Source organism: Acanthopagrus latus, chromosome 3 (assembly GCF_904848185.1).
Source record: "Acanthopagrus latus isolate v.2019 chromosome 3, fAcaLat1.1, whole genome shotgun sequence".
Lineage (NCBI taxonomy): Eukaryota > Metazoa > Chordata > Actinopteri > Spariformes > Sparidae > Acanthopagrus > Acanthopagrus latus.
Window position 1 is genome coordinate 8,881,614 of NC_051041.1, and position 21,413 is coordinate 8,903,026.

The 21,413-nt window shown below is 41.2% G+C and overlaps 1 protein-coding gene across 3 annotated transcripts in view; it reads left to right on the forward strand.

Annotated features, from left to right (window-relative positions):
• Window positions 1–20,836, forward strand: part of ash1l (ash1 (absent, small, or homeotic)-like (Drosophila)) — a 31,241-nt gene extending 10,405 nt beyond the window's left edge. For 2 of the 3 annotated variants that reach the window (XM_037090325.1, XM_037090317.1), the window contains exons 5-27: window positions 2,821–3,487; window positions 3,608–3,781; window positions 3,883–3,977; window positions 4,450–4,523; window positions 4,666–4,711; window positions 4,972–5,080; window positions 5,288–5,494; window positions 5,682–5,828; window positions 9,272–9,380; window positions 9,491–9,640; window positions 10,060–10,127; window positions 10,451–10,617; window positions 10,813–10,965; window positions 11,482–11,536; window positions 11,870–12,002; window positions 13,623–13,898; window positions 14,211–14,297; window positions 14,427–14,517; window positions 14,964–15,102; window positions 15,203–15,375; window positions 15,586–15,752; window positions 16,401–16,887; window positions 18,401–20,836. In XM_037090325.1, the coding sequence (XP_036946220.1) occupies window positions 2,821–3,487; window positions 3,608–3,781; window positions 3,883–3,977; window positions 4,450–4,523; window positions 4,666–4,711; window positions 4,972–5,080; window positions 5,288–5,494; window positions 5,682–5,828; window positions 9,272–9,380; window positions 9,491–9,640; window positions 10,060–10,127; window positions 10,451–10,617; window positions 10,813–10,965; window positions 11,482–11,536; window positions 11,870–12,002; window positions 13,623–13,898; window positions 14,211–14,297; window positions 14,427–14,517; window positions 14,964–15,102; window positions 15,203–15,375; window positions 15,586–15,752; window positions 16,401–16,887; window positions 18,401–18,492 (3,866 nt within the window). In that variant the 3' untranslated portion in view covers window positions 18,493–20,836. The remainder of the gene's footprint in view (window positions 1–2,820; window positions 3,488–3,607; window positions 3,782–3,882; window positions 3,978–4,449; window positions 4,524–4,665; window positions 4,712–4,971; window positions 5,081–5,287; window positions 5,495–5,681; window positions 5,829–9,271; window positions 9,381–9,490; window positions 9,641–10,059; window positions 10,128–10,450; window positions 10,618–10,812; window positions 10,966–11,481; window positions 11,537–11,869; window positions 12,003–13,622; window positions 13,899–14,210; window positions 14,298–14,426; window positions 14,518–14,963; window positions 15,103–15,202; window positions 15,376–15,585; window positions 15,753–16,400; window positions 16,888–18,400) is intronic. The other variant, XM_037090333.1, reaches the window with a different exon arrangement.
• Window positions 20,837–21,413: the final 577 nt, after the last annotated feature.

Consider the following 21,413-nt stretch of genomic DNA (forward strand, 5'->3'; position numbering starts at 1 on the left):
AACTGATGTGCAGGTTGTAACAGCATCTGTGTAGCTCATTTAAGATAAAGTGAAGACTGTGTAGCTCTGTAACTAGTTATGATAGCAACAGGGAGCAATTTGCATTTATTTGTTCTCGGATATTCCATTCCCTTAGGCTTGCACAATTAATCGAAATGTTATCAAAATCCCAAAACAACCAAGTGCAATATCCAAAATGCAGTAGCTGCAGTTTTTTTAATGTGGTAAAATGTGTGACAAAGCAGCATTATCTTACCCCCTGGACTCAAGTCATATTTTCCAGACGGTAGAAAACATGTTGGTTTGGTACAGACCACAGCAGATGTCACATCATCATAATTTTATGAAATCATAATTTGCAGAAATACATCACATTCACAGTAAATGTAAAAATAATCCCATATAATTTTTGTTTACATTATTGTGCAGCCCTACATTCACTGAATTGAATCCTGCATCAATCATGGAGCACTACAAGCTTTTGAGTTTGATGAGCTTTTCAGCACACACAAGCTTTTGACCCATTGTCAAAGATTATAAGAGACAATTGTGCACCAAATTAATTTTGCAAAAACAGTTAGAAGAAGAATAGTTGTGACTGAATATGTTTGACTGATGTCTGATGAGAATTATGGCCTCAAACAACTATGGTGAATTTGGCACAGTGAGCAATCAGTTAGATCCAGCACTTTTGCCAGGACTATGCATTTGGGCAATAACCATGTCAGACACTGACATATGGCACAGCAAGGAGACTGTCAAATCGTGCTTGATCTCTGCTCAGTGAAGCCTGTGTATCTCTGGAAAATCCTTCAGAGTGCTCATAGTGCCAACCACATCTTAGTCGTGTTTAGATCAAACTACACCGGAAAATAATCTGTTCTCTCTCTGTACCTTTCTCCACTCTCCTCAGCCATACAAAGAAATTACCAAGTAGTGTTGGCTGGGTTGTTATAGTCAAAAAAGGCTCTTTGAAAGACACAGTGACATCCCGTTTTCGTTCATCATCTAACATTTGGTAGTTCTTACTAGTGGTTATGGGCTTGGCAAAAAAGGATATGTAATGACTTAAACTAGCTCCTTTGTGAGTGTGGATGGCCGCAGTTGGCCGCAGCTGATATAGCATTCCTGCTGGAGCTAGAGGGGTGGAGTGTTTTGTTAACATGCTATATTTAGTAGACATTTCCCTCAAAAGCCCACAATGTAAGGCCTCGTCCTATGCTTTAGTACACCCAGCACCTGGGCTGGGCTAATGTTGCTGATGTAAGACATAGTTCCTCAGCAATGGTTTTGCTTTGTCCCTGTGACTCAGAATGCCCCCTGACTAGGACTGATGTTTGTTTGTGCGTGTTAATAGTGGTAAGGAGGGGTGTTTTTATGTGAATACTACCTAATGTTTATGTGCATGTTTTTACATGAGATGTGAAGCTGTAGGGTCTCTGTTAAGGCAGCATGGTGCAGTTCAAACCATGCCAGGGTAATCCTGGATTAGAGCTCAGGACTTTGGGGTCAAACAGCGGTCGTAGACTGCACTGTGAAGGTAGAGGAGGCCATGGGTGGGGACTCGACTGACACACAAGACAAGTGGGGAATGATGGACGTAGGTAGATGCGTACTGACAGAGGAGTAGAGAGTGATGTGTGGAAAGGGACTGTAAGGCCCAAGCTAAGGTGTATGACTAATGGTTTGTTTTTATTCAAATTGTCAGATTTTCTGAAATTTCCAAGTCACAAAAGCAAATGCTAATTACTCTTTTTTTCAATCAACAGCTGTTGAATAAATCATGTTCACATAATGCCTACTTGGGACCAGGCAATGGTTAAAAATGTTGTCCAATCTGATAAGCTAGGTAATCAGTCCAACTTTGACCCTGTCTTACCTGGTGACTCGATTTTCATATGTGGGCTCCTATATCTGTGGCCAGTCTGTAGGGGTCATTGAATATGGGGCAACCCTATTTCACCGGCCCACTGGACTTAAATATAGAGTGACGAAGGGTTTTCTAAAGTCAGACAGGCCAAAGAAAGGAGTGAGAGAGGCACAGGATGACTCTAATGAGGGAAAAAGGATAGAAAAGAAGAGATGGTAAAATTTGTGGCAAGTTTTGTGTTTTTTTTAAAGAATAGGATTTTAGGGTAAGTATGGAAGTCAAAGGTGAAACACAAGTAAGTTTAAGAATAATGTAAATGACGAAAGAAAAAGCTCTGACATAATTTAAACTGATTTGCTGTCAAAAAATGCCAAAATGACGGTTGTTTTGCTCTGCAGATGCATTTTTGATAAATGATCGCGTTAAGTGCATTTCCTGTGACTAAGTTACTTCAAAATAAAAGTCAACTCACATTTTTCCAGATAAGTGCTTTTAATGTAAAGCTGCAGCTGCAGGAAATGTTTGGTTTGCCTTAGCAGTAAATTAACACAGTGCTCCACAGATAATAAGGGGCTTTTCTTGTTAAAAAAAAAAAAAAAAAAAAAGGAAGAAAAAAGCATGCTGTACTCTGTAACACTGTTGTGGTCACAGACTTAACTGTTGGAGGGAAAACTTCGAGGGTAGTCTGAGAAAATGAGTCGCTAATAGAGAGTGAAAAGATGAATTATTATAAATAAACGAGTCATGAATTGCTTGATCATTCAGCTGAATGTAAGCCATGAATAGCACAAAAAACCCCACCAGGTTCACATGTCCTCTCATCTTACCAAACCTCAAACTCTTTTTGAGGGACATTGCCCATCGTGCTGCATAGTTTTGAGTGTCACAGAAGAGTGTTCACTTTTTTATTTTTTTACATACATGGCACTAATTATTTCTTTGTCTGATAGGGTCATCAGGTATCCAGACAAGAGGTGTTGCCCTCTCGACCTCTGAAGGGCCCGAGGGATCCCTGCACCACCGACAGCAGCACCATCACCAACCTTCTCTGTTTCACTCCCACGGCTCAGCTTCCTCTTCCCGCCTCTCCCCCTCTCAGGACTGTTGCCTGGATGCCTCCATGCCCCACCACTCCCATCGGACACAGCCATCCAAACACAGCCTGCACCACGTCAACAAGATCCTGCGTGCCAAGAAGCTACAGAGACAGGCTCGTACAGGAAACAATGTGGTGAAGAAGAGGGGCCCTGGGCGTCCGAGAAAACACCCATTACCCTCCCCACCACCATCTCCACCTCCAGTGGTTGAGCTGAATCAGACCCGGCATAGGGACCGAGCGGGAGAGCGGCCAGCAGGAGCCAGGGGTTGGGAGGGGGACACTGTGACAGATGCTATTGAGTCAGTAGTCCAGGGCCAGCGTAGAAAAGGTCAAAAGAGGAAGCATTGGGACAGAGATGGAGAAGAGGAAGAGGACGAGGAAGAAGAGGACGGGGAGGTAGAAGAGCCTGAGGAGCGTTTGCCAGACAGAGAGGAGAACCTGGGCAACCTGGTGGCAAGGTCAAGGACTGGGACAGGAAGAAGCTGGCTCACCCAGGACGAGCTCCAGCACTTTCGTGGGTAAGGAGATTTGCACCACACTGTTGAATATTAACCCTTGGAGTACAAATGTTAAGATTCAATGCTGATACATAAAGATTTGTCAAGTCACTAGAAACCAAGTCATGGTTCTATTTTTAGCTCAGTGGAAAGCAAGCCAGATGGCCACTGCTCCCCAGAACGCCCAGGCACCGTCTCCAGGGAACAAGCTCCGCCCATGCCCGTAGCAAGCCAACGAGAAAAGAGACCAGCTAGACCTCCAAAGAAGAAGTTCCAGAAGGCGGGACTTTACTCTGACGTGTACAAGACTGAAGAGTGAGTACCAAAGAAAACAAAATCTTTTTGTTGTGCTTCTAATGCTGATGTTTAGTGTTTGTTGACTACCTTTACATTTGACTTTTTCTGTGCCTTTATAGCCCCCGGAGTCAGCTTCTGCAGCTAAAGAAAGAGAAGCTAGAATACATACCGGGGGAACATGATTATGGATTGTTTCCAGCGCCTATACATGTTGGTGAGTCTTTAATTAGATCTCTTTCTTTTGTTCTGCACTTTATATTTATATGACACAAGATCCACAAATGTAATTCCTACAAATTAAATCACCAGTTTATTAAAAGACACAACAATCTGAGTTCATTATGATGCTGTGAAAGAGTCATCAGTCAAGTTTCTACCAGCCTGTCTCATGAAGCTGGATTAATCAGAGTGTTTCTGAGTTAAAGGCATAACCACTGTTTGTACAAGAGTCAGATTTAGAGAGTTTCTGGGTTGACTCATCAGTTTCCAGATAACTTGGTTAACCTATGTCTAGGAACAAGACCCTCCCTTTTCTCTATATTTCCAGCTATGATGAGATGAGAAACACAACATTTTTCTTTAAGAGGTTAAACTTTTCATTTACATAAAGTTTGTGAATATATATGGTTAAAAATAACTTCCTTTTTTTTGCTTGCTTTGCTTTTTTGCTTGCTTTGTTTTTTCAGGGAAGTACCTGAGACAGAAGCGCATTGATTTCCAGTTGCCTTACGACATTTTATGGCTGTGGAAACATGATCAGGTGATCAATCATATTGAGCACTTAGTGTTTTTAGGGATTTTTCATGCTCACCATAAATTACTGATGGGTACTTTGAAAGCCTCTTAAGTATTTGCCTCTGTCTTTAAACCTCTTTATGTGTACCATCCTGTTTGTGTTTCAGCTTTACAAGAGGCCTGATGTCCCCCTTTATAAGAAGATCAGATCAAGTGAGTATCCAGCTTTGATCCAGTGATTCAACCGTAATGTAATTTGTAGCCTGATCAATGCATGTGCTTACATTTCTTTGTTGCACTACTTTGGTTGCGGTGGTTGCTTTAACTTATGTAGTCCATGTGATAAATGATTTGCATTGTTTGTTCCCATAAAAGGAATTAAAAAAAACATTTGATATTCTCACTGCTGTTCACACCTCATGAGAGTGTTAGCAACTGTAAATCTAGACTGGTAAACCCCCTGTCTGTCACAGATGTCTATGTGGACGTGAAACCTCTCTCTGGTTATGAAACAACTACATGCAACTGTAGACCTCATGAGGTCTCATCTGAAAAGGGCTGCCTGGATGAATGCCTAAATAGGTAAAGAAAGGTTCCCCATTGTAGAACACAATCTTCTACTATGTCTACTATGAGTACTTCAGTCATTTGTTTGTGTAGAAACATTGCTTAAATGTTTTGGTTTTTTTGTAATGAAACAAACATGAATTCAGGGTACACTTAATGTCAACTCAAGAGAATTGCAACTTTAGTCTCATTTTGCATTGTGTTAATTGCCTATTTCCCTAGAATGAGTTTTGCCGAGTGCTCTCCCAGCACTTGTCCATGTTCTGATCGGTGTGACAACCAGCGCATCCAGAGACACGAATGGGTCCAGTGTCTGGAGCGATTCCGTGCTGAGGGAAAAGGCTGGGGCATCCGCACCAAGGAGTCACTTCGTGCCGGACAGTTTATCATCGAGTACCTGGGAGAGGTGGTTAGCGAACAGGAGTTTAGGTGAGCTAACTGGGTTGTGTGTTTTGCAATAAATTCTTGTTGGGTGCCAGATCTAAGGTTGGCAGAAGATTTAGGATGTCCTGCATCTGTCTGTTACTCCCTCATTTCGGGACTTAATTTGTCTTGACATGGAAATTAATGGAAGCCTCTCTTTTAATCTTCCACCCCCTCTTCTACTGTTTTTCAGGAGCCGTATGATGGAGCAGTACTACTCCCATAGTGGCCAGTACTGTCTGAATCTGGATAGTGGCATGGTGATTGACAGCTACCGAATGGGCAATGAGGCACGGTTCATAAACCACAGCTGTGAACCCAACTGTGAGATGCAGAAGTGGTGGGTGTCACGACAGCTTTAAACCAGTTCCCTTTAATGTCCTTGTTGTTCTTTGGGGTTCTCAATAAAGCCTGAGCCTTTTTAGCAGTGAGCGGTTGCCACAAGTTGTTAAAGACAGATAATTGAACCAGACCCGACTTTAACAGCATTTATTTGATTATGATGACAAAAGAAAACCTCACGGTGTTCACTTAACATAAGCAAAAGCATTGTGTGTAAAAGTCCAACTGATCACATTTCAGTATCCTTCATTTGGCACTCTCAAATATTGTCTATGTTTTGTTAATCATTTTCTTTTATCAGTGAGAGGATTTTTAGGATCAATTTAGGTCTTAAAAAGGAGATATTAGAAATGCTCTGTACATCCTAGCCAACTGGAGGGGTGTGTCTGTTTGACTGACAGCAGCAGGCAGTCTGCCAGAGTGTCTGTCTTTCGGGAGCAAGAGACAAAGTCATCAAACTGAAGCTACATGTCAGGGGCATACAGTGTGGCTTAAGTGGTATTAATAGTGACATTTAGAGGAATGATATGATGCAGTTGAATGTGCTGCAGCTGAGCAGCTAATTAGTTATTCACTGCAAACTTATGTGAGAAGTGCGCTGTCCCCCAGGGAATGTTTGGAGCCAAGATGCATGATGTGTGATGATGCTTGTACGCTGAATTTTAAGGATACTTTAGCTAGAAGGCATAGAGCAAGTGCACTCGAGACTTCCGCTGATTGAGCTGGCTAACGCCCGATTTAGCGCCCTGCTGACTTATTGGAATGAATGGCCTAAATTGTGACTACATTGAGTCATTTCAAAAACGATTATCCACCATGCCGATGCATCTTTCACAATGTTAGCTTATGGGAAAAATGTTCTCCTCAAGCTGATGCATGCTGTGTGATGTGTGTGGTGAGGTTGGTGGGGCTGGAGCATTGATGGTCTGTATGTGCTGTAAGATTACATTCTTGATTGAAAAAAAATGAAATTGGATTTTATTTACCTGGGCAGGCTGCTTGAGTGGAGCCTATGTATGGAAAACACTGCATGTTTCATTATACCAGTTTTCAACATAACACATACATTGCTATGATGTAATGAGTTTTGATTCTCATCAGCATCTAGGTTAACACTGACAAATTGTTACAGACCTGGGATCTGTATTTACAACAGTGATGTTGCACAGAAAGTGTGTGTGCGTGTGCGTGTTTCTAGATAATGTTGCCTAGAATTTGGCAGTAAATGAAAAGTCTTTGGATTTTGGACTGGTGGTTGGATAAAATGCAAGAAGATGTGACTTTGGGCTTTGAGAAATCATGACAAACATTTTTCACATCTTCTTGGCATTTGATAGACTAAAGAATAAAGAAAGTACTTGGCAGAATGATCACTGATGAAAAAATGTTGTCCTATTTTGCTTGTTGCAGCCCTAATCTCCATTCATGTAGACAGATAAGATACAAGAATGGTATTCTGGGGGTAACATTATGAAACCAAAAAATTGGAAAGCTTTTGTTTTCTTGAAGAAGATCACAGAACAAGTGATTGACAGAGCGGAGGTATGCTATAGCAGGCATAAAAGGCTATTTAATTTAAATAAAGTATTTAAAATCCAACTTTGTTTACATCATTGTTCATTGGCTTTCAGTCTTCTTAGTCCTTATCTTTGTTGACATGTTGCAGCATATCTTGCTGTTTAACACTACCTATAGATCAATGGTATGATGTAATGCTGTTGGTAGGAGTGTGTGTTGTGTTGTGTCGTGTGTCCTGTCACACTCCTCAGGGAACCTGTGAGGACTGTCAGGTACAGCGACATTCACAGAACATATTATTAAAAGTTGACAGTGTTAAACAAGTGAAGCTGAGAATCTCGCAGGATTGTTGTGAGTGGGAGGTGCTGATTGGAAAATGTTCCAGCTTGATAATTCAGTATTTTGTTTTCTGAATGCCTCCGTCATTTATGGTTAACGAACTGGAAAATACCAGCCTATTACCATAATAGTTTCAGTTAATTGCTGTCTGTGTGCCTGATGATTCGAGTGATCTGGGTAATTTCTTACTCACTCTGTAAGGGGCAAACTGAGAATAGTCAAAGTATCAAAACAGAGGGAGATATTCAACATAGAAATAATCGTTATGGTGGAAAGCCACAAAGTCCTGCTATGGCAATTTATTCTTTCTCCTCGCTCATGTTACAGTGATTCTTTACTGTAATGCATGCAAGTACAGGATTCTTTGTATTGGAGAAATTATGGCAGAAATGATTAGTTCTATTTAGATTTATGTGGTCACAGTGTTTGGCAGTATCGTGTTGCCCTAGTTTGGGTATCTTACACAAGCTCTTAAAGGGACACGTGTAGCAGGTGCGCTTCATTGTAAATGAGAAAGCTCTGCTTCGAAACCCCAACCTTATTAATGTGGTTGCGCGGTGGTAATCTGATGAGATCACCTCAGTCAGTCTCTGCCAATGTTCAGGACCTAAATGGCTTAACGGCCTCGCACCACGCCAAAACAATTCACTCGTTGCCTGAGGGATTGTTCTCACAGCATGGCTAAATCCACTGCAATCGGAGACCTGGCTGAGCAGGCCTGCCTGCGCCAGACTTTTACAACTGAAACCTGTGTGGATTTTTCTTTAGATGTGGTTTTCCTTTATATAGCAGGATCTGCAGCATGTGTCATCACAGATTTAAGTCTCAGAGGGTTTGACTGTTGACAACTAACAAACTTATGAGAGTCGACTATCAAACTGTACCCCCTGCCCTTCAGAATAGACCAACTCCTAATCTAGGGCACTGGTTGGTGTATGTGTGTATGAGTGGCTGGGCTGAAATAAAAAAACTCCACAAGGATGGAGGATTTTCAGGACAAAGCCTGACGAGTCATTCATCTTGTCACAGAAGAGAGATTACATGCAGCCGGGCCTTAGATACAGCTGTAGTGCCTGAAGACAATGCGCTGAACCAGCTTTTTACCCCTATAGAAGGAATAAATTATCAGGCGGCTGGCAAACAGAAAAGTGCGCTTTATTCTTTGAAGGTTGTTGAAAAGCTGCAGCACTGCTTCAGGGAAACATAAGGATGATAACATGTTGAGCAGTTGCCAAATGGAGCAAATGGAAACAAGGACCATCCTCTTTTATGCCTTAATTTAATTGTCATTTTTCCAGAGCTAGTTTAGCATTTTTTAAATCAAGGTAGAAACCTCACTTCAAACTAAAGTTTGTTGAAATATAACATTATTTTAATATTTTTACTTCAATATGATCTCATTTGGAGAACTTATCAGTAAACTACTACTCTAAACAATGACTGTAATATCCAGTAACCTCCTGACATTTTGAAACACCCCCGAGGCCTTGTGTACTTCCTCATGCTTTATAATTAAAAGTAAAAGGCATCATGTAATTGCTGCACCCACTCAGTGGACTTCCCTGTCACATCTATTTTTCCCAGGTCAGTGAACGGGGTGTACAGAATCGGTCTCTTTGCTCTCAAGGAGATCACCAGTGGCACTGAGCTCACCTATGACTACAACTTCCATTCCTTCAATACAGAAGAACAGGTGAAGCACCAGCCATGTCTTTGACCTCATTGAATAACACATACGCTGGCATTTCTGTATCAGTCACTTCCACAACTCATTGCTTTTTATGCACTTTGTTTTCTCGACAGCAAGTGTGTAAGTGTGGGTCAGAGAGCTGCCGGGGCATCATTGGAGGGAAAAGCCAGCGTATTAACGGACTGCCTGGAAAGACGGGAGGGACTCGGAGGCTCGGTCGACTCAAGGAGAAGAGGAAGTCCAAACACCAGCTCAAAAAACGAGTGAGTGACGAATGTTACCTTTATGTTTTGCTGAAGACTTTTGACAAAAAATCATAGCCTTATGTTATCTAGCCATTGTCTGGCAGTGTCTGATCAAATATCAGGTACATTGTCTATGTAGGGCATGGATTTGTATGTGTCTCAGAGGTGCTTTTAGTGGGCCACAAGGTGTCTAAAAATGTAGTTCACAATACCTTGAAGGGTATACTTTTGAATTAATGAATGGTATGACCTAAAATTTACACCATATCAAGGAAGGCTTTCAGCAATGTCAGTAACATCATGGGTATAAATATGTATCTTTTTTTTCCTGAAATCCTGAAAGCTTGCAATGAAAACTGGAGGAACACATCATTTCATGAAGCTAAGGGTTTTTTTTACATAGTGTCTTGTTTTAATACAACTTTTATAATCTTCAGGAGGAAGAGTCAAGTGACAGCAACAAGTTTTACCCTCATCTCATGAAGCCCATGTCCAACAGGGAGAGGTAAATATTTATTAATTTATTGGCTGATACCAGATAACATCTTTGAGGGTGCAAAACAGGTTCTGTTCTGAATTCTTCAGGTGCATTGCTATTAACTAATATTAGGTGGTATGCTTACACACCGGTGTATCTACAATCTGTCATTTTGATGTAAACTTTGTTGTTGAAATATTTCAGTTTAAAACAACATTTGTGGAGAGTACAGAATTTAAATTAGTGTCAAATAAAGAGATTTGATGAGATTTTCTGTTAATAAGAACTCTCATTTGGCATGTTGAGACATATACCATCTTTACACTCCTCTCCTCTCCGTCCATCATCAGGAACTTTGTGCTGAAGCACAGAGTGTTTCTCCTAAGGAACTGGGAGAAGATGAGGGAGAAACAGGAGCTGCTGAAGAGAGAGGGCGAGAGAGACAGAGACGCCAACAGCCTGTCCATATACACGCGCTGGGGAGGAGTCATCCGTGACGACGGCAACATTAAGTCAGGTGAGTGTGTGAGCTGTAAGGCGTAAAGAGAAAGTAATACGAATTGAAAACACTTGAGAAAAAGCCTGTTTAAGTGGCTACAATTGATTAACATGTTGGTTAAGGCAAAACCTTGAATGTTTCATGACTTGTAGATTTAACTTGTGAATTTCTTTTAAGTAAATCATGTAAAAATGAAATGCTTGTGCCCTACAGATGTGTTCCTGACGCAGTTCTCGGCTCTGCAGACGTCGCGGTCGGTTCGCACACGGCGACTCGCCGCGGCTGAGGAAAATACAGAAGTCACACGCACTGCTCGCCTTGCACACATCTTCAAGGAGATTTGTGACATGATCACCAGCTACAAGGGTTAGTGTCTTATGTTGAGATATATACAGTTCAAACTACGATAGTGGATATGTTGTCAACTATTAAATTAATCTCCATCTATTTTAAAAAGCATTAATTCTTTCAAACAATTAAGAAAAAAGACAAAATGATCTGATTCCAGCTTCTTTGATATGAATCTTTTTGGTTTCTTTGCTCCTCAATGGTAGTAAACTGATTAACACTGGTTCTGAGGATGCCATCTCAAGCTTGATTTACTTTTTTCACCATGTTATAGACCAAACAGCAAATTGATTAATGGAAAAAATAATACACAGATTGATCGACAGTGAAAGTAATTGTTCGTTGCTGCACCACAGCATTTGTAGCCACTTGTAGTGATATTCATTTGTATGACCTCTAGCCCGATCTGAGGTCTGATCAGGATTTAAAACACATCTGTCAGTGCCTTTATAGTAATATATAATATTTGCTGAATGATAAGGCTCTGTGATTGAGAATTGATGACAGGCATGTCATTCTTTTGTTTTACTTCAGATTCAGCTGGCCAGACACTCGCTGCTCCGTTGGTGAACCTCCCATCCAGGAAGAGGTGAGAGTGTGTAAAAGTGCAAACCCGCATCTATTCTGCTTTATTCATAATGTTTGACTGTTTTCCAGACAGCAGTATTATCAGTCTGTCAGTGTACAGCACCCACATAGTGTAACAGTTTTATCTTGTGCCGTACATTTCAGCTGTGACAGCCTGTGCTTTGATTCTCGTCCAGTCTTGATAGTAATCACTCTGTGTAAAAACAATAACAGCTCATTATTTTTCTTTGGCTACATGAGTCACTGTCATGGTCAGGCTTATGGTTTCTGCTGGGTGGCACATGGTTTTAGATATTTTGCCAGGACTAATCCTTCTGTGTTTGTATGCCAACAGGAACAGCCAGTACTATGAGAAGGTGACTGACCCTCTGGATCTGAGCACCATCGAGAAGCAAATCCTCACCGGCCACTACAAGACCGTTGAAGCGTTTGATACAGACATGCTCAAGGTGTTCCGCAATGCTGAGGTAGGCAGGGGTCCCATCAGTTGTTGACATGAAAAGTGTGGTATGTAGTTTTGCATCATACATTTTTATCAGAAGAGAAAGATCTTCATTGATTGTTTTTGTGCCTAAGCAAACAAGTGTGTTTCGTGATTGCTAGACTCAAGTCTGTGCCGCAGACCAGAGAGAAAGACATTTTTTTTAAAGTGTGTTCAACTCTCAGTACTATAGAACTTGTACCTGAATCTCTGTTGTTGAGGTTCCACTGCTTTATAATGAAAGCTTTTACATAGCCAAATAAGGGGGGAATTTTATTGGTAAGATTTTGTAGGAAATTAAATGTGTTAAATATTGAATAATCTGAGCTGCTATTCATCAATAATACTGCAGTGTGACGAGTGTTTAGAGCAGCTCTTGACCACTAATCAAGACAAGTGCATCATTAGTTAAAGGCACGCCTTCAAGCAGGAAGCTCTGTTGTCATGGAAATGCAAATCCCTGCTGCGCTGGGCTGATGTGCCAAGTCTAACTGAGTAAAGCCGAGCCGGTGCATGTGTATAGAGGAGCCTCCAAGGAATCAAAACTCCTGGTGAGCATTCCTGTTTGTGTTTCCACCGCATCTGAAGAACTGTAAAGATGAGGGGAATTGGTCGAATGTGCCGCCCCTTTATCTTGCAGTTTTTTTTAACATTAATAAAGAACAACATCAAATCTAGCCCTGTGCTGAAATTTCCCTTGTTAAGGAAGCTGACACAAGTTGATGCCATGGCATCTGTGCCTGAAAGTACTACATCTAGAGAACGGACAGGTTTGTTACACCTGGAAGTATTGTAAATTCCAAAAATGTAGACTCTCTCTCCTCTATACACAGGTTTAGATACTGAGTTCCTCAGACGTTCCTATGGTGGAAACGGCCTTTAAGCTGGTGCTCAAGGTTAAACTTACTGAAAAAGAAGAGTCAGAACTGATTTTGAATTAATTTGTGCTAACATCATAATATTAGTCAAATAGATCATCATGCATCATTTTGTATCCCCGTTATAAAGATTGCAAGAAGGTTGAGACTGCTGCAGCATCTATTCTTTGTCATTTAATACACCTCAATATCAAAAAGCCTCATCAAAATGATCATTTACGCCATTATTGTGCAGCCCCAACACATTCTTACTCCCACTCATTTCATTCGTCCTGTCTTACACAGAAACATCTCCCAAACGGGATATAACTTCATGACTGCTGATCCTCTGTGCACGCGTTGCAGGCTCTGTTGATTTACATCTGTATAGCTTAGCAGTTTAAACAAGTGCCACTTGAAACCTCTCAGAGGAGCTTACTCCTCCCGTCAGAGGAGTTTGAAGAGGACGTGTAAATTAGATTCCCGCATTGGTCCCAAGATCCTTTTTGCCCGGCTGAAAAAAAAGCGTGAAGGGAAGTGGTTTGTTGTTCAATGAAAGCTGTGGGGTGGAGCACTGATTGCAGCTGCAAAGGCAGTGTTGAATGCATCTTTCCCTGTCAGTGACCTGCAGGAAGTGACCATCAACATGTGGGTAGATCAGCTCAGCGAGTCTTGTCTGAGTGACTGAATAATGAGGGTATAATTCTAGGGTCAAATGTGCATTTACAACTGTCTTGTTTTCCCTCTAGAAATATTACGGCAGGAAGTCACCGGTCGGCAGGGATGTCTGTCGGCTGCGGAAAGCCTACTACAGTGCTCGTCACGAAGCCGCCGTCCAGATCGATGAGATCGTGGGTGAGACTGCCAGTGAGGCCGACAGCTCGGATTCGCTGGAGCGTGACCATGGCCACCCCCAGCATGGAGCAGGAGGGCCGGGCTCCCATGACAAGGATGACGATGTCATTCGTTGCATCTGTGGAATGTACAAGGACGAAGGCCTGATGATCCAATGTGAAAAGTGCATGGTAAGAGGCGCGCTGCTCAACATAAACAACTGAAAAATGTGTGTGAAAAATCTATGTTTTTATGAGCACCTGCTTTCATGAGGGCTTTCCCCTGAGATTTCACCTTACCAAGGAGTACATTGTCTGGGAAGTTTCTCAGTGGAGAATCATTTGTGTATTTTTAGACTATGAGAAATGAAACAATATTGATTGTGTCTTTCACAGTTATGAATTAAGGAGAATGTTACAAATCTGTTTGTCTTTTGATAGTAACAGTCTGTTCCAACGGGTATTATGCTTTCATGTGATTCAACTCTTGTTTTGTTACTGCAGGTGTGGCAGCACTTTGACTGCATGCGGCTGGAGACTGAGGTGGAGCACTACCTGTGTGAGCAGTGTGACCCTCGGCCTGTAGACAGGGTACGTCTAATACTGAACTTAAAACAGCTTTATTTCTTCCTAAATTAAGGTTTATGTCACCTTTGTCCCACTCTGGACTCAAATTATCATCTTTCATCTAATCTCACCCATATGTTGTTGTTGTTACAGGAAGTTCCCATGATACCCCAGCCTAGCTACGCCCAGGCTGGCTCTGTCTACTACATCTGCCTTCTTAGAGATGACCTGCTGCTACATCAAGGTACATAAGCAACAAAAAGTTGCTATCCTGTGCTCATAAATGCTTGGAAAGCTCCAGTTTCTGCACATTTAGAGCAAATTAAACCCATTGAAGATCTTTTTTTCTGAAGGACTTTGTATCGCATCACCTGTGTGAAGGTCCTAATACTATTTTAGGCCAGAAACAGGGAACCTTGAAGTTAGTCTTCATGCTGTGGTTTTAAAAATTTAGTCAAGTGAATGTTATTGTTACATAGGCCAGATGTCAAGCGAAGTTAATATAATGTAGTCTGGTGTGTGATCTTGTTGTCTTTGAAAGATTGGACTTGCCAAAATTGCCAAACTCTCCAAAATTTAAGCAAAGACATTTTACTGCACTGAGATTTGATACTCTTATCAAGCTTCAGTTTCTTGGAAACTGTACTATTGCAGACCTTGAACCTGTCAGTGTCTTTGTCTTGTGTGCAGGTGACTGTGTGTATCTGATGAGAGATAGCAGACGCACACCTGAGGGCCAGCCTCTCAGACAGTCGTACCGTCTCTTGTCACACATCAATCGAGACAAACTCGACATCTTCCGAATTGAGAAACTCTGGAAGAATGAGAAGTAAGTGAATCAGAAGTAGTGCTCTGAACAGCTATCAGTAGAGTGTTCCATTACATTGTTTGATTTGCTGGCTTTTTCTGTGTCCACTTAATCTCTAAAGGGGTGAGAGGTTTGCCTTTGGCCACCATTACTTTCGTCCTCACGAGACTCATCATTCTCCATCACGGCGATTCTACCAGAACGAGTTGTTCCGCATGCCGCTCTACGAGATCATCCCCCTGGAGGCAGTGGTGGCAACCTGCTGTGTTCTCGATCTCTACACTTACTGCAAAGGTGAGAGGAAACACACATGCTGGATTACAGCATTTTGTAGAAAATACAGCTGCCGGGTGTGAATGTAAATTTCTATATAAAACAGAACAGTGCTGATAAATAAGGTTAATAATGTCTTTGGCGCTATGATAACCCTTGACAGACAGCAAGTTTCCTTTATTTTGACTCAAAATTGTGGCTGGCTAATGCAGAGTTTGTTCCTTCCTACAGGACGGCCGAAGAATGTAAAGGAGCAGGACGTATACATCTGTGATTACCGTTTGGACAAGTCGGCACACCTGTTCTACAAGATCCATCGCAACCGCTATCCGGTCTGCACCAAGCTGTACGCCTTCAACCACTTCCCCAAGCGGCTCACTCCCAAAAGAGACTTCTCGGTGAGGGTAATGGGGGTCCTGACCGGTTGGGGCTGCTGCCGTACTGGGATCTATTACTGATTTATAAGCACTGAAAGATATTTTAAGAGAGGAGCTAATATTACAGCCCAAGGCACATTTTGTGTCAGCGGTGTTGAGACAGCCTGTGGCAGAATCACAGGTGAAGGTGCGGCTGAAGGTGAAGAGAAACAAATGAGAGAAACTGCACCTGCAAAAACCACATCCTCTGAAGTGAACCACATACGTATTTGTGATTTGTAAACTGGGGTTTGGTTTCAGCTCATTGACAACTATTTGTTGTTGTGGTTAATTGTTCCCAGAGTAAATTGGAGAGTGATAACTGTTTCCCATGCACATTTTAAATCAGTTTTTGGGCTTTTCTTGTTTATTTTCTTATTTATTTATTTTTTAGCTTTTTTGTATAAATTTCTGCTTAGTTTTGTTTATTTTATCTCCATAAAGGACCAGATGGATTAATTTCTTCATATTAAATTAGTTCAGATTTCAGTCAGTTGTGTTCATCATAAAAACTTAGATGACTTTACTTGTAACCATGTTGCACTGATATTTTTTTTTCCCATTTGCAAAGCCAAACAAAAGTATTTGCATACACAATTTTACAAGGGTCTAACTGTGACATTTTTGCAGCCTCACTATGTTCCCGACAACTACAAGAGGAACGGCGGCCGCTCTGCCTGGAAGAGTGAACGACCCAAAGGAGTCGGGGGCTGCGATGACGATGGCTCTTCTTGTGACCGAGGTGACGACTTCCCGCCTGAGGGCGAAGATGGGAGAGGAGTGGAGGACGACATGGACATGGCTTCAGAGGATCCAGAACTTCTCTCAGCCAAGCCCAGAAGAGCGGAACGGGATGGTGATGGTGACGATGATGAAGACGATGAGGAGGATGAAGAGGATGGGCAGGATGCTGAGGAGCGCAAAGAGCTGGAGGACAGTGCCGCGGAGAGGATAGGGGAGATGCTTGAACTCCCGTCGTCCTCTGCATCCTCGCCACTACACCACCCAGTGTTAGGCAGGAGGGAGGCCCAGAGGGAACGGCTCAATAAAATCCTGCTGGATCTGCTGCACAGAACTCCCAGCAAGAATGGTGAGGGACCGGGAACAAAGCAGGGGGGTAGGTCAACAGATAAATATGGGTGAACTTTTCTGATCACCTGTTGTGACACATCATTCAAGTATGTTGGATGTAACATTTGTATTCTACTTCTGAGTGGCCAAGCTCAAAGTTGTGGCAAGAAACTGTCCTTCACACATTTTAAAAACAAACTTTTTAAAACTCTGTTTCATTCATCTAGCAGATTGGAACTTCAGTTTTCAGATCTGCTTTTTTGTCATAGTCTCCTCCCATGTAGTGTTCCAGTCTGTTGTTTTATTTCTTCAATCTGCTGATTAACACTCCTTAAAAGTATCTAAAGCTAGACCAACTTTGAAGATGGCTGTCTCAGTTGCTAATCTCAGACTGGTTTGTATGCGCATGGAGCAGTATTGAGACAAAAACTTGAAAAAGTAGAATGTAGCGCATACCTCTGCCAACGCTTAACAGCCCTGCTTTGTACTCACTGAAAGATATCAGTCAAACAAATACGACTGATTTTTTTCTTTTTTTTCTAGCTATAAATAAATCAAATCTACTTCATCAGTCAGTTAGCGTGTTTATGAAAATATCCTGTGGCACACAGATTGGCTGTCCAGAATTCATGCAAAGGTTTTTTCAACACATTTATTCCAGACCCAATAAAACAACAGAGGGGTTTGGTACACACATCAGATACATAATGTTGATGAATGCAGATTCATTAATTTCTCTCTCGCTCTGTGTCTGTAGTTACCACTGTGTTCAGTGCCCTGCTCAAACCACTATTCGATTGGCTAACGTCACAAGTAATAATAAACAGTGAAGTCACAGTGACTGAGCTGCGGTGAAAGTGGAGCTTTGCATTGCAGGGAAAGGATCTGATATTTCTAAAATAAACATAATCTTAAGATGTATTTCTATAATACAAGATGCAGTTTCACTGTTACACCACTGAAAATTCACAAAGTCAAAAGCCTAGGGGTGTTTCTAATCAGTTGAGGCTAAAGCGACAAACTTCTTTTCCAGTATTGAGCAACAGAGTAAAAGATTGTTTTGGTCTTTCAGTTGGATTAGTTGATGATAACAAAAATGTAGACTAAAGCCTTCTGTGTCACTCTAACATCCTTCTAAAAGGCACCACCATACTCTGCCTTCAAAAGTAAAGCATCTGCAGGAGGTAATTAGGGAGCATTTGCAGACAAAGCATGACAGACAGGAAAACAAACAAGTTTGAGTTTTTATTTGTGGATTACTTGTACAGATAAGTATATCAGTGTACCATAGAGGTATACCAAAACTTAGAATGATGCGTTTGAAATGACACTGAAACGCACCTGTCAAAAGTCCATTTCTTGGTTTCAGAGAGCTACACACCCTGCCTCCCAGACTCACTGTTATAAAGGAAGTTGCCAACTCTGTCAGACTTTTTGAACACTTTTAACCTTCATCAGAGACAGAGGATGCCTTTCTAGTTTTTCTGATATCATACCCTGTGTCAGCTGTTTCTGTCTAAGCTCCTAATCCGCCTTCTCCCTTTGTGCTCTTCCAACAGCCATAGATGTCACTTATCTCCTGGAGGAAGGCGCAGGGCGGCGGCTACGGCGACGGACACTTGGATTTGGTGATTTCGTGGGCAGAAAATAATGTCGATACGTGCCTGTCAAGCACACTGCCTTTCACTTGTGAGCCAGGAGGCAGAAAATGGAGAGACAGCAAGAAAGGGAAATGAGCATTGTCGGTTGTCCGACCATTAAGGACAACAATGCGTCCCTGGGGGCCTCTTCCAGTTTACCTCTTCCAAAACTGTCATCTCAACTCTGAGAGGGTGGAGGGGGTTTGGAAGCGCTGACTCCATGGTAATTTCAGCTTTTCAAGAGTTCTCAAGGAGCACGAGGAGAGAGCTGACCGAGACTTCTTGCTTATTTAAGTAGTATGATGCAAAACCTGTCTTTTTTTTAATGAACATAGGAGAAAACCCCATGCACTTAAATGCATTGAATATTACAGACATGGGTAGATGAATTCCACTAGCAAGCATCAGAAATGATGGTACTGAATGGGGATGGATGGAGGGACACGTTTCAGTAGATGGGGATGTGAATGCTGGAGAATTGTTCCCCCTGGTGGGACCTAGCTGCAATGACAAAATATATCAGATGAGTGAAGAGTTGCGCCGAGACCGTGGTGGGAAAATGGCATAGGAGAAATGTAAGTTGAGCAGTGTGCTCAGATGCTGCTCATTAGAAAGAGAGAACGAGGGCGGTGAACTGCACTTTTGGTACCATGGATATTGTGAAGCTCTGTGTAATGTATCTATAATGAAAACACACTAACACTCTCACAGTATTGGATGATGCAGTCTGAAAAAAAAGCAAGTTAAAAAGTCTATTATCTTTTTTCCTGTTATACTGTAGTTACTTATGTAGGAACAGAAGAGGCTTGGGGTGTGTTTGTTTTTAGAGTTAATGGGCGGGGAGGGGAGGATTGAGTGTGCGCTTTTTTTGTCAGTCAAAGTGTCTTGTTGAGGTTTTGATTTTTTAATTTTCTTGTGAGGCAGTCAGCTTCGCCCCTCTATTTTGAAGTAACTTGATTCACCAGCTTAACTAAATCAGGCGAACGGGGCGGACACCGGCTTTAACGCCTTACACAGCCGTGCTCTCCGACTGCCTTGTGTGCAAGTGTGTGCGTGCGTGCACACTTATTGTGTGTCTGTACTCTGCCAGATTTCTTGAAGATATACCTTTTTAAAAAAAAAATTGAAAAAAAAATTAAGGGCTCGATGGCAATTAACAGTTTTAAGAAAACTATGGAAAACAATACTTAACATGAAATGTATCGTGATGGTCATATTTTCTTATATTCTGTGAGACGGGTGGGGCGGTGTATACTGTATAGGGGGAGGGGAAGGGACTTAAGATCTTTTTTTGTCTTTAAAACTATGTTCCTGATTGCCATGGAGAATGTTTTAAAAAGAAATTGTGATATTTGATGAGATTTTTTTCCCCCAAATGCCTCTGCTAAAAAGGGACAGCCTGCAATGTCCCTGTGCGGTTAACTGACAGAGAAGTGACAAGAATGAGACACTGACGGATTTAGAGAGAGCGAACGGGAAGCTGTACAGTGCCAAGTTATGTAAATATACACACTTTACATTGAAGAGTGTCTCCAAAAGCAATATCTTGAAAAAGGATTTTGTTTATTATTGTACTGTACAGGACTCAGCCCTAAATGTATTATGATTATTATAATAATGATAATATTATAATTTCTTCCGTTTGTATTACTATAATGAAGACACTTAAGCTCGGAGGAAAATGATTTTTTTAAATGTCCATAAAATCTCACCTTAACTGTCCTGACGACATAAAAACTTAAGCTGAGTTTTTCGTTGCCTATAAATGAAATTCATCTATGTACTGCATGAGCGAGAAGAATGTCAGACGGACACAGAAGGCATTGGGACATGACAGTGACTCAGCAACGACATCTTTGTCACTGAATATTGTTAATAATATTACTTTTAAGGAGAAATGTACTCCTTGTTTTTTGCTGCAAAGTGTTGAACACTAAAAAAACAAACCAACATAAAAATGTTATGATATTTTTAAACAGTGACAGAAGCAAAAGTAAAGCTGTCAGCCCGATATCATGTTATTATTTTTTGCTTTTCTTTCAAATAGGAAATGGTTCCGTTTTGTGATAGAAGTCATTGTATGATGCTTGTACTTGTATTTGTGTGTTTTTGTGTGATTCGTTTAGTTATTTTTAGACAATCACAAAATAAGATGCAAGCATTGTAAATGGCAGACTGGCGGACATTTTGTGATGTGTACAGTTTGTCAAAAAAAACTTCTTCCACTCGTTAAAAGTTTGTAATTATGATTCTTAAGTCATGAAAAATGCTGTTGGTTTTTACTTTTTTGTTTTATATTTGTTTTTTTTGTTTGTTTGTTTTTTTAATAAAAAGCACTACATTATTGTGAATACACTTTGTTGTTATGCTTTGAGTCTTCCCAAGTTATCCAGTAAAGTTATGACAAGAATACAGTATATCTTCTTGGAAATGTTATCGATCTGATTCCAGTGAGCATTGCGGAATGAAACTTATTGGCGAATATCGTCACTTTGCTGTTGCTAAAAAAATTATAGAGATGTGGACAAAAATTTAGAGAGGCTTATCATCAATGCCCTCAAAATTCATTAATCTTCTTTTCATATGTTGCAGCACAAATGTCTTTCAAGAGACAGATTTCATTTCATGATGAACTGGTATTTTGGCTGATAGAGCCTTTTTGCCAGTAATACTACATTCCAGTCCTTTCACAATTAGTGCAGGTGATTTGTGCTGTGTTTGCTTTACTGAAAGTTCATAACTGTATTATCTGAAATGGAAACCTGATCTTCACAGTTATAAATGAGTGAACTTCTCCCTTCACAATCAACAAGCTGTCATGGCTGCTTTAAACATCAAATTCCTTGTCTAAGAGCAACTTCAGGTGGTGTAAACATAGACCACAATTAAAAGTCAACATGAATTTTAATTACAGAACCCTCAAAATTAGAGG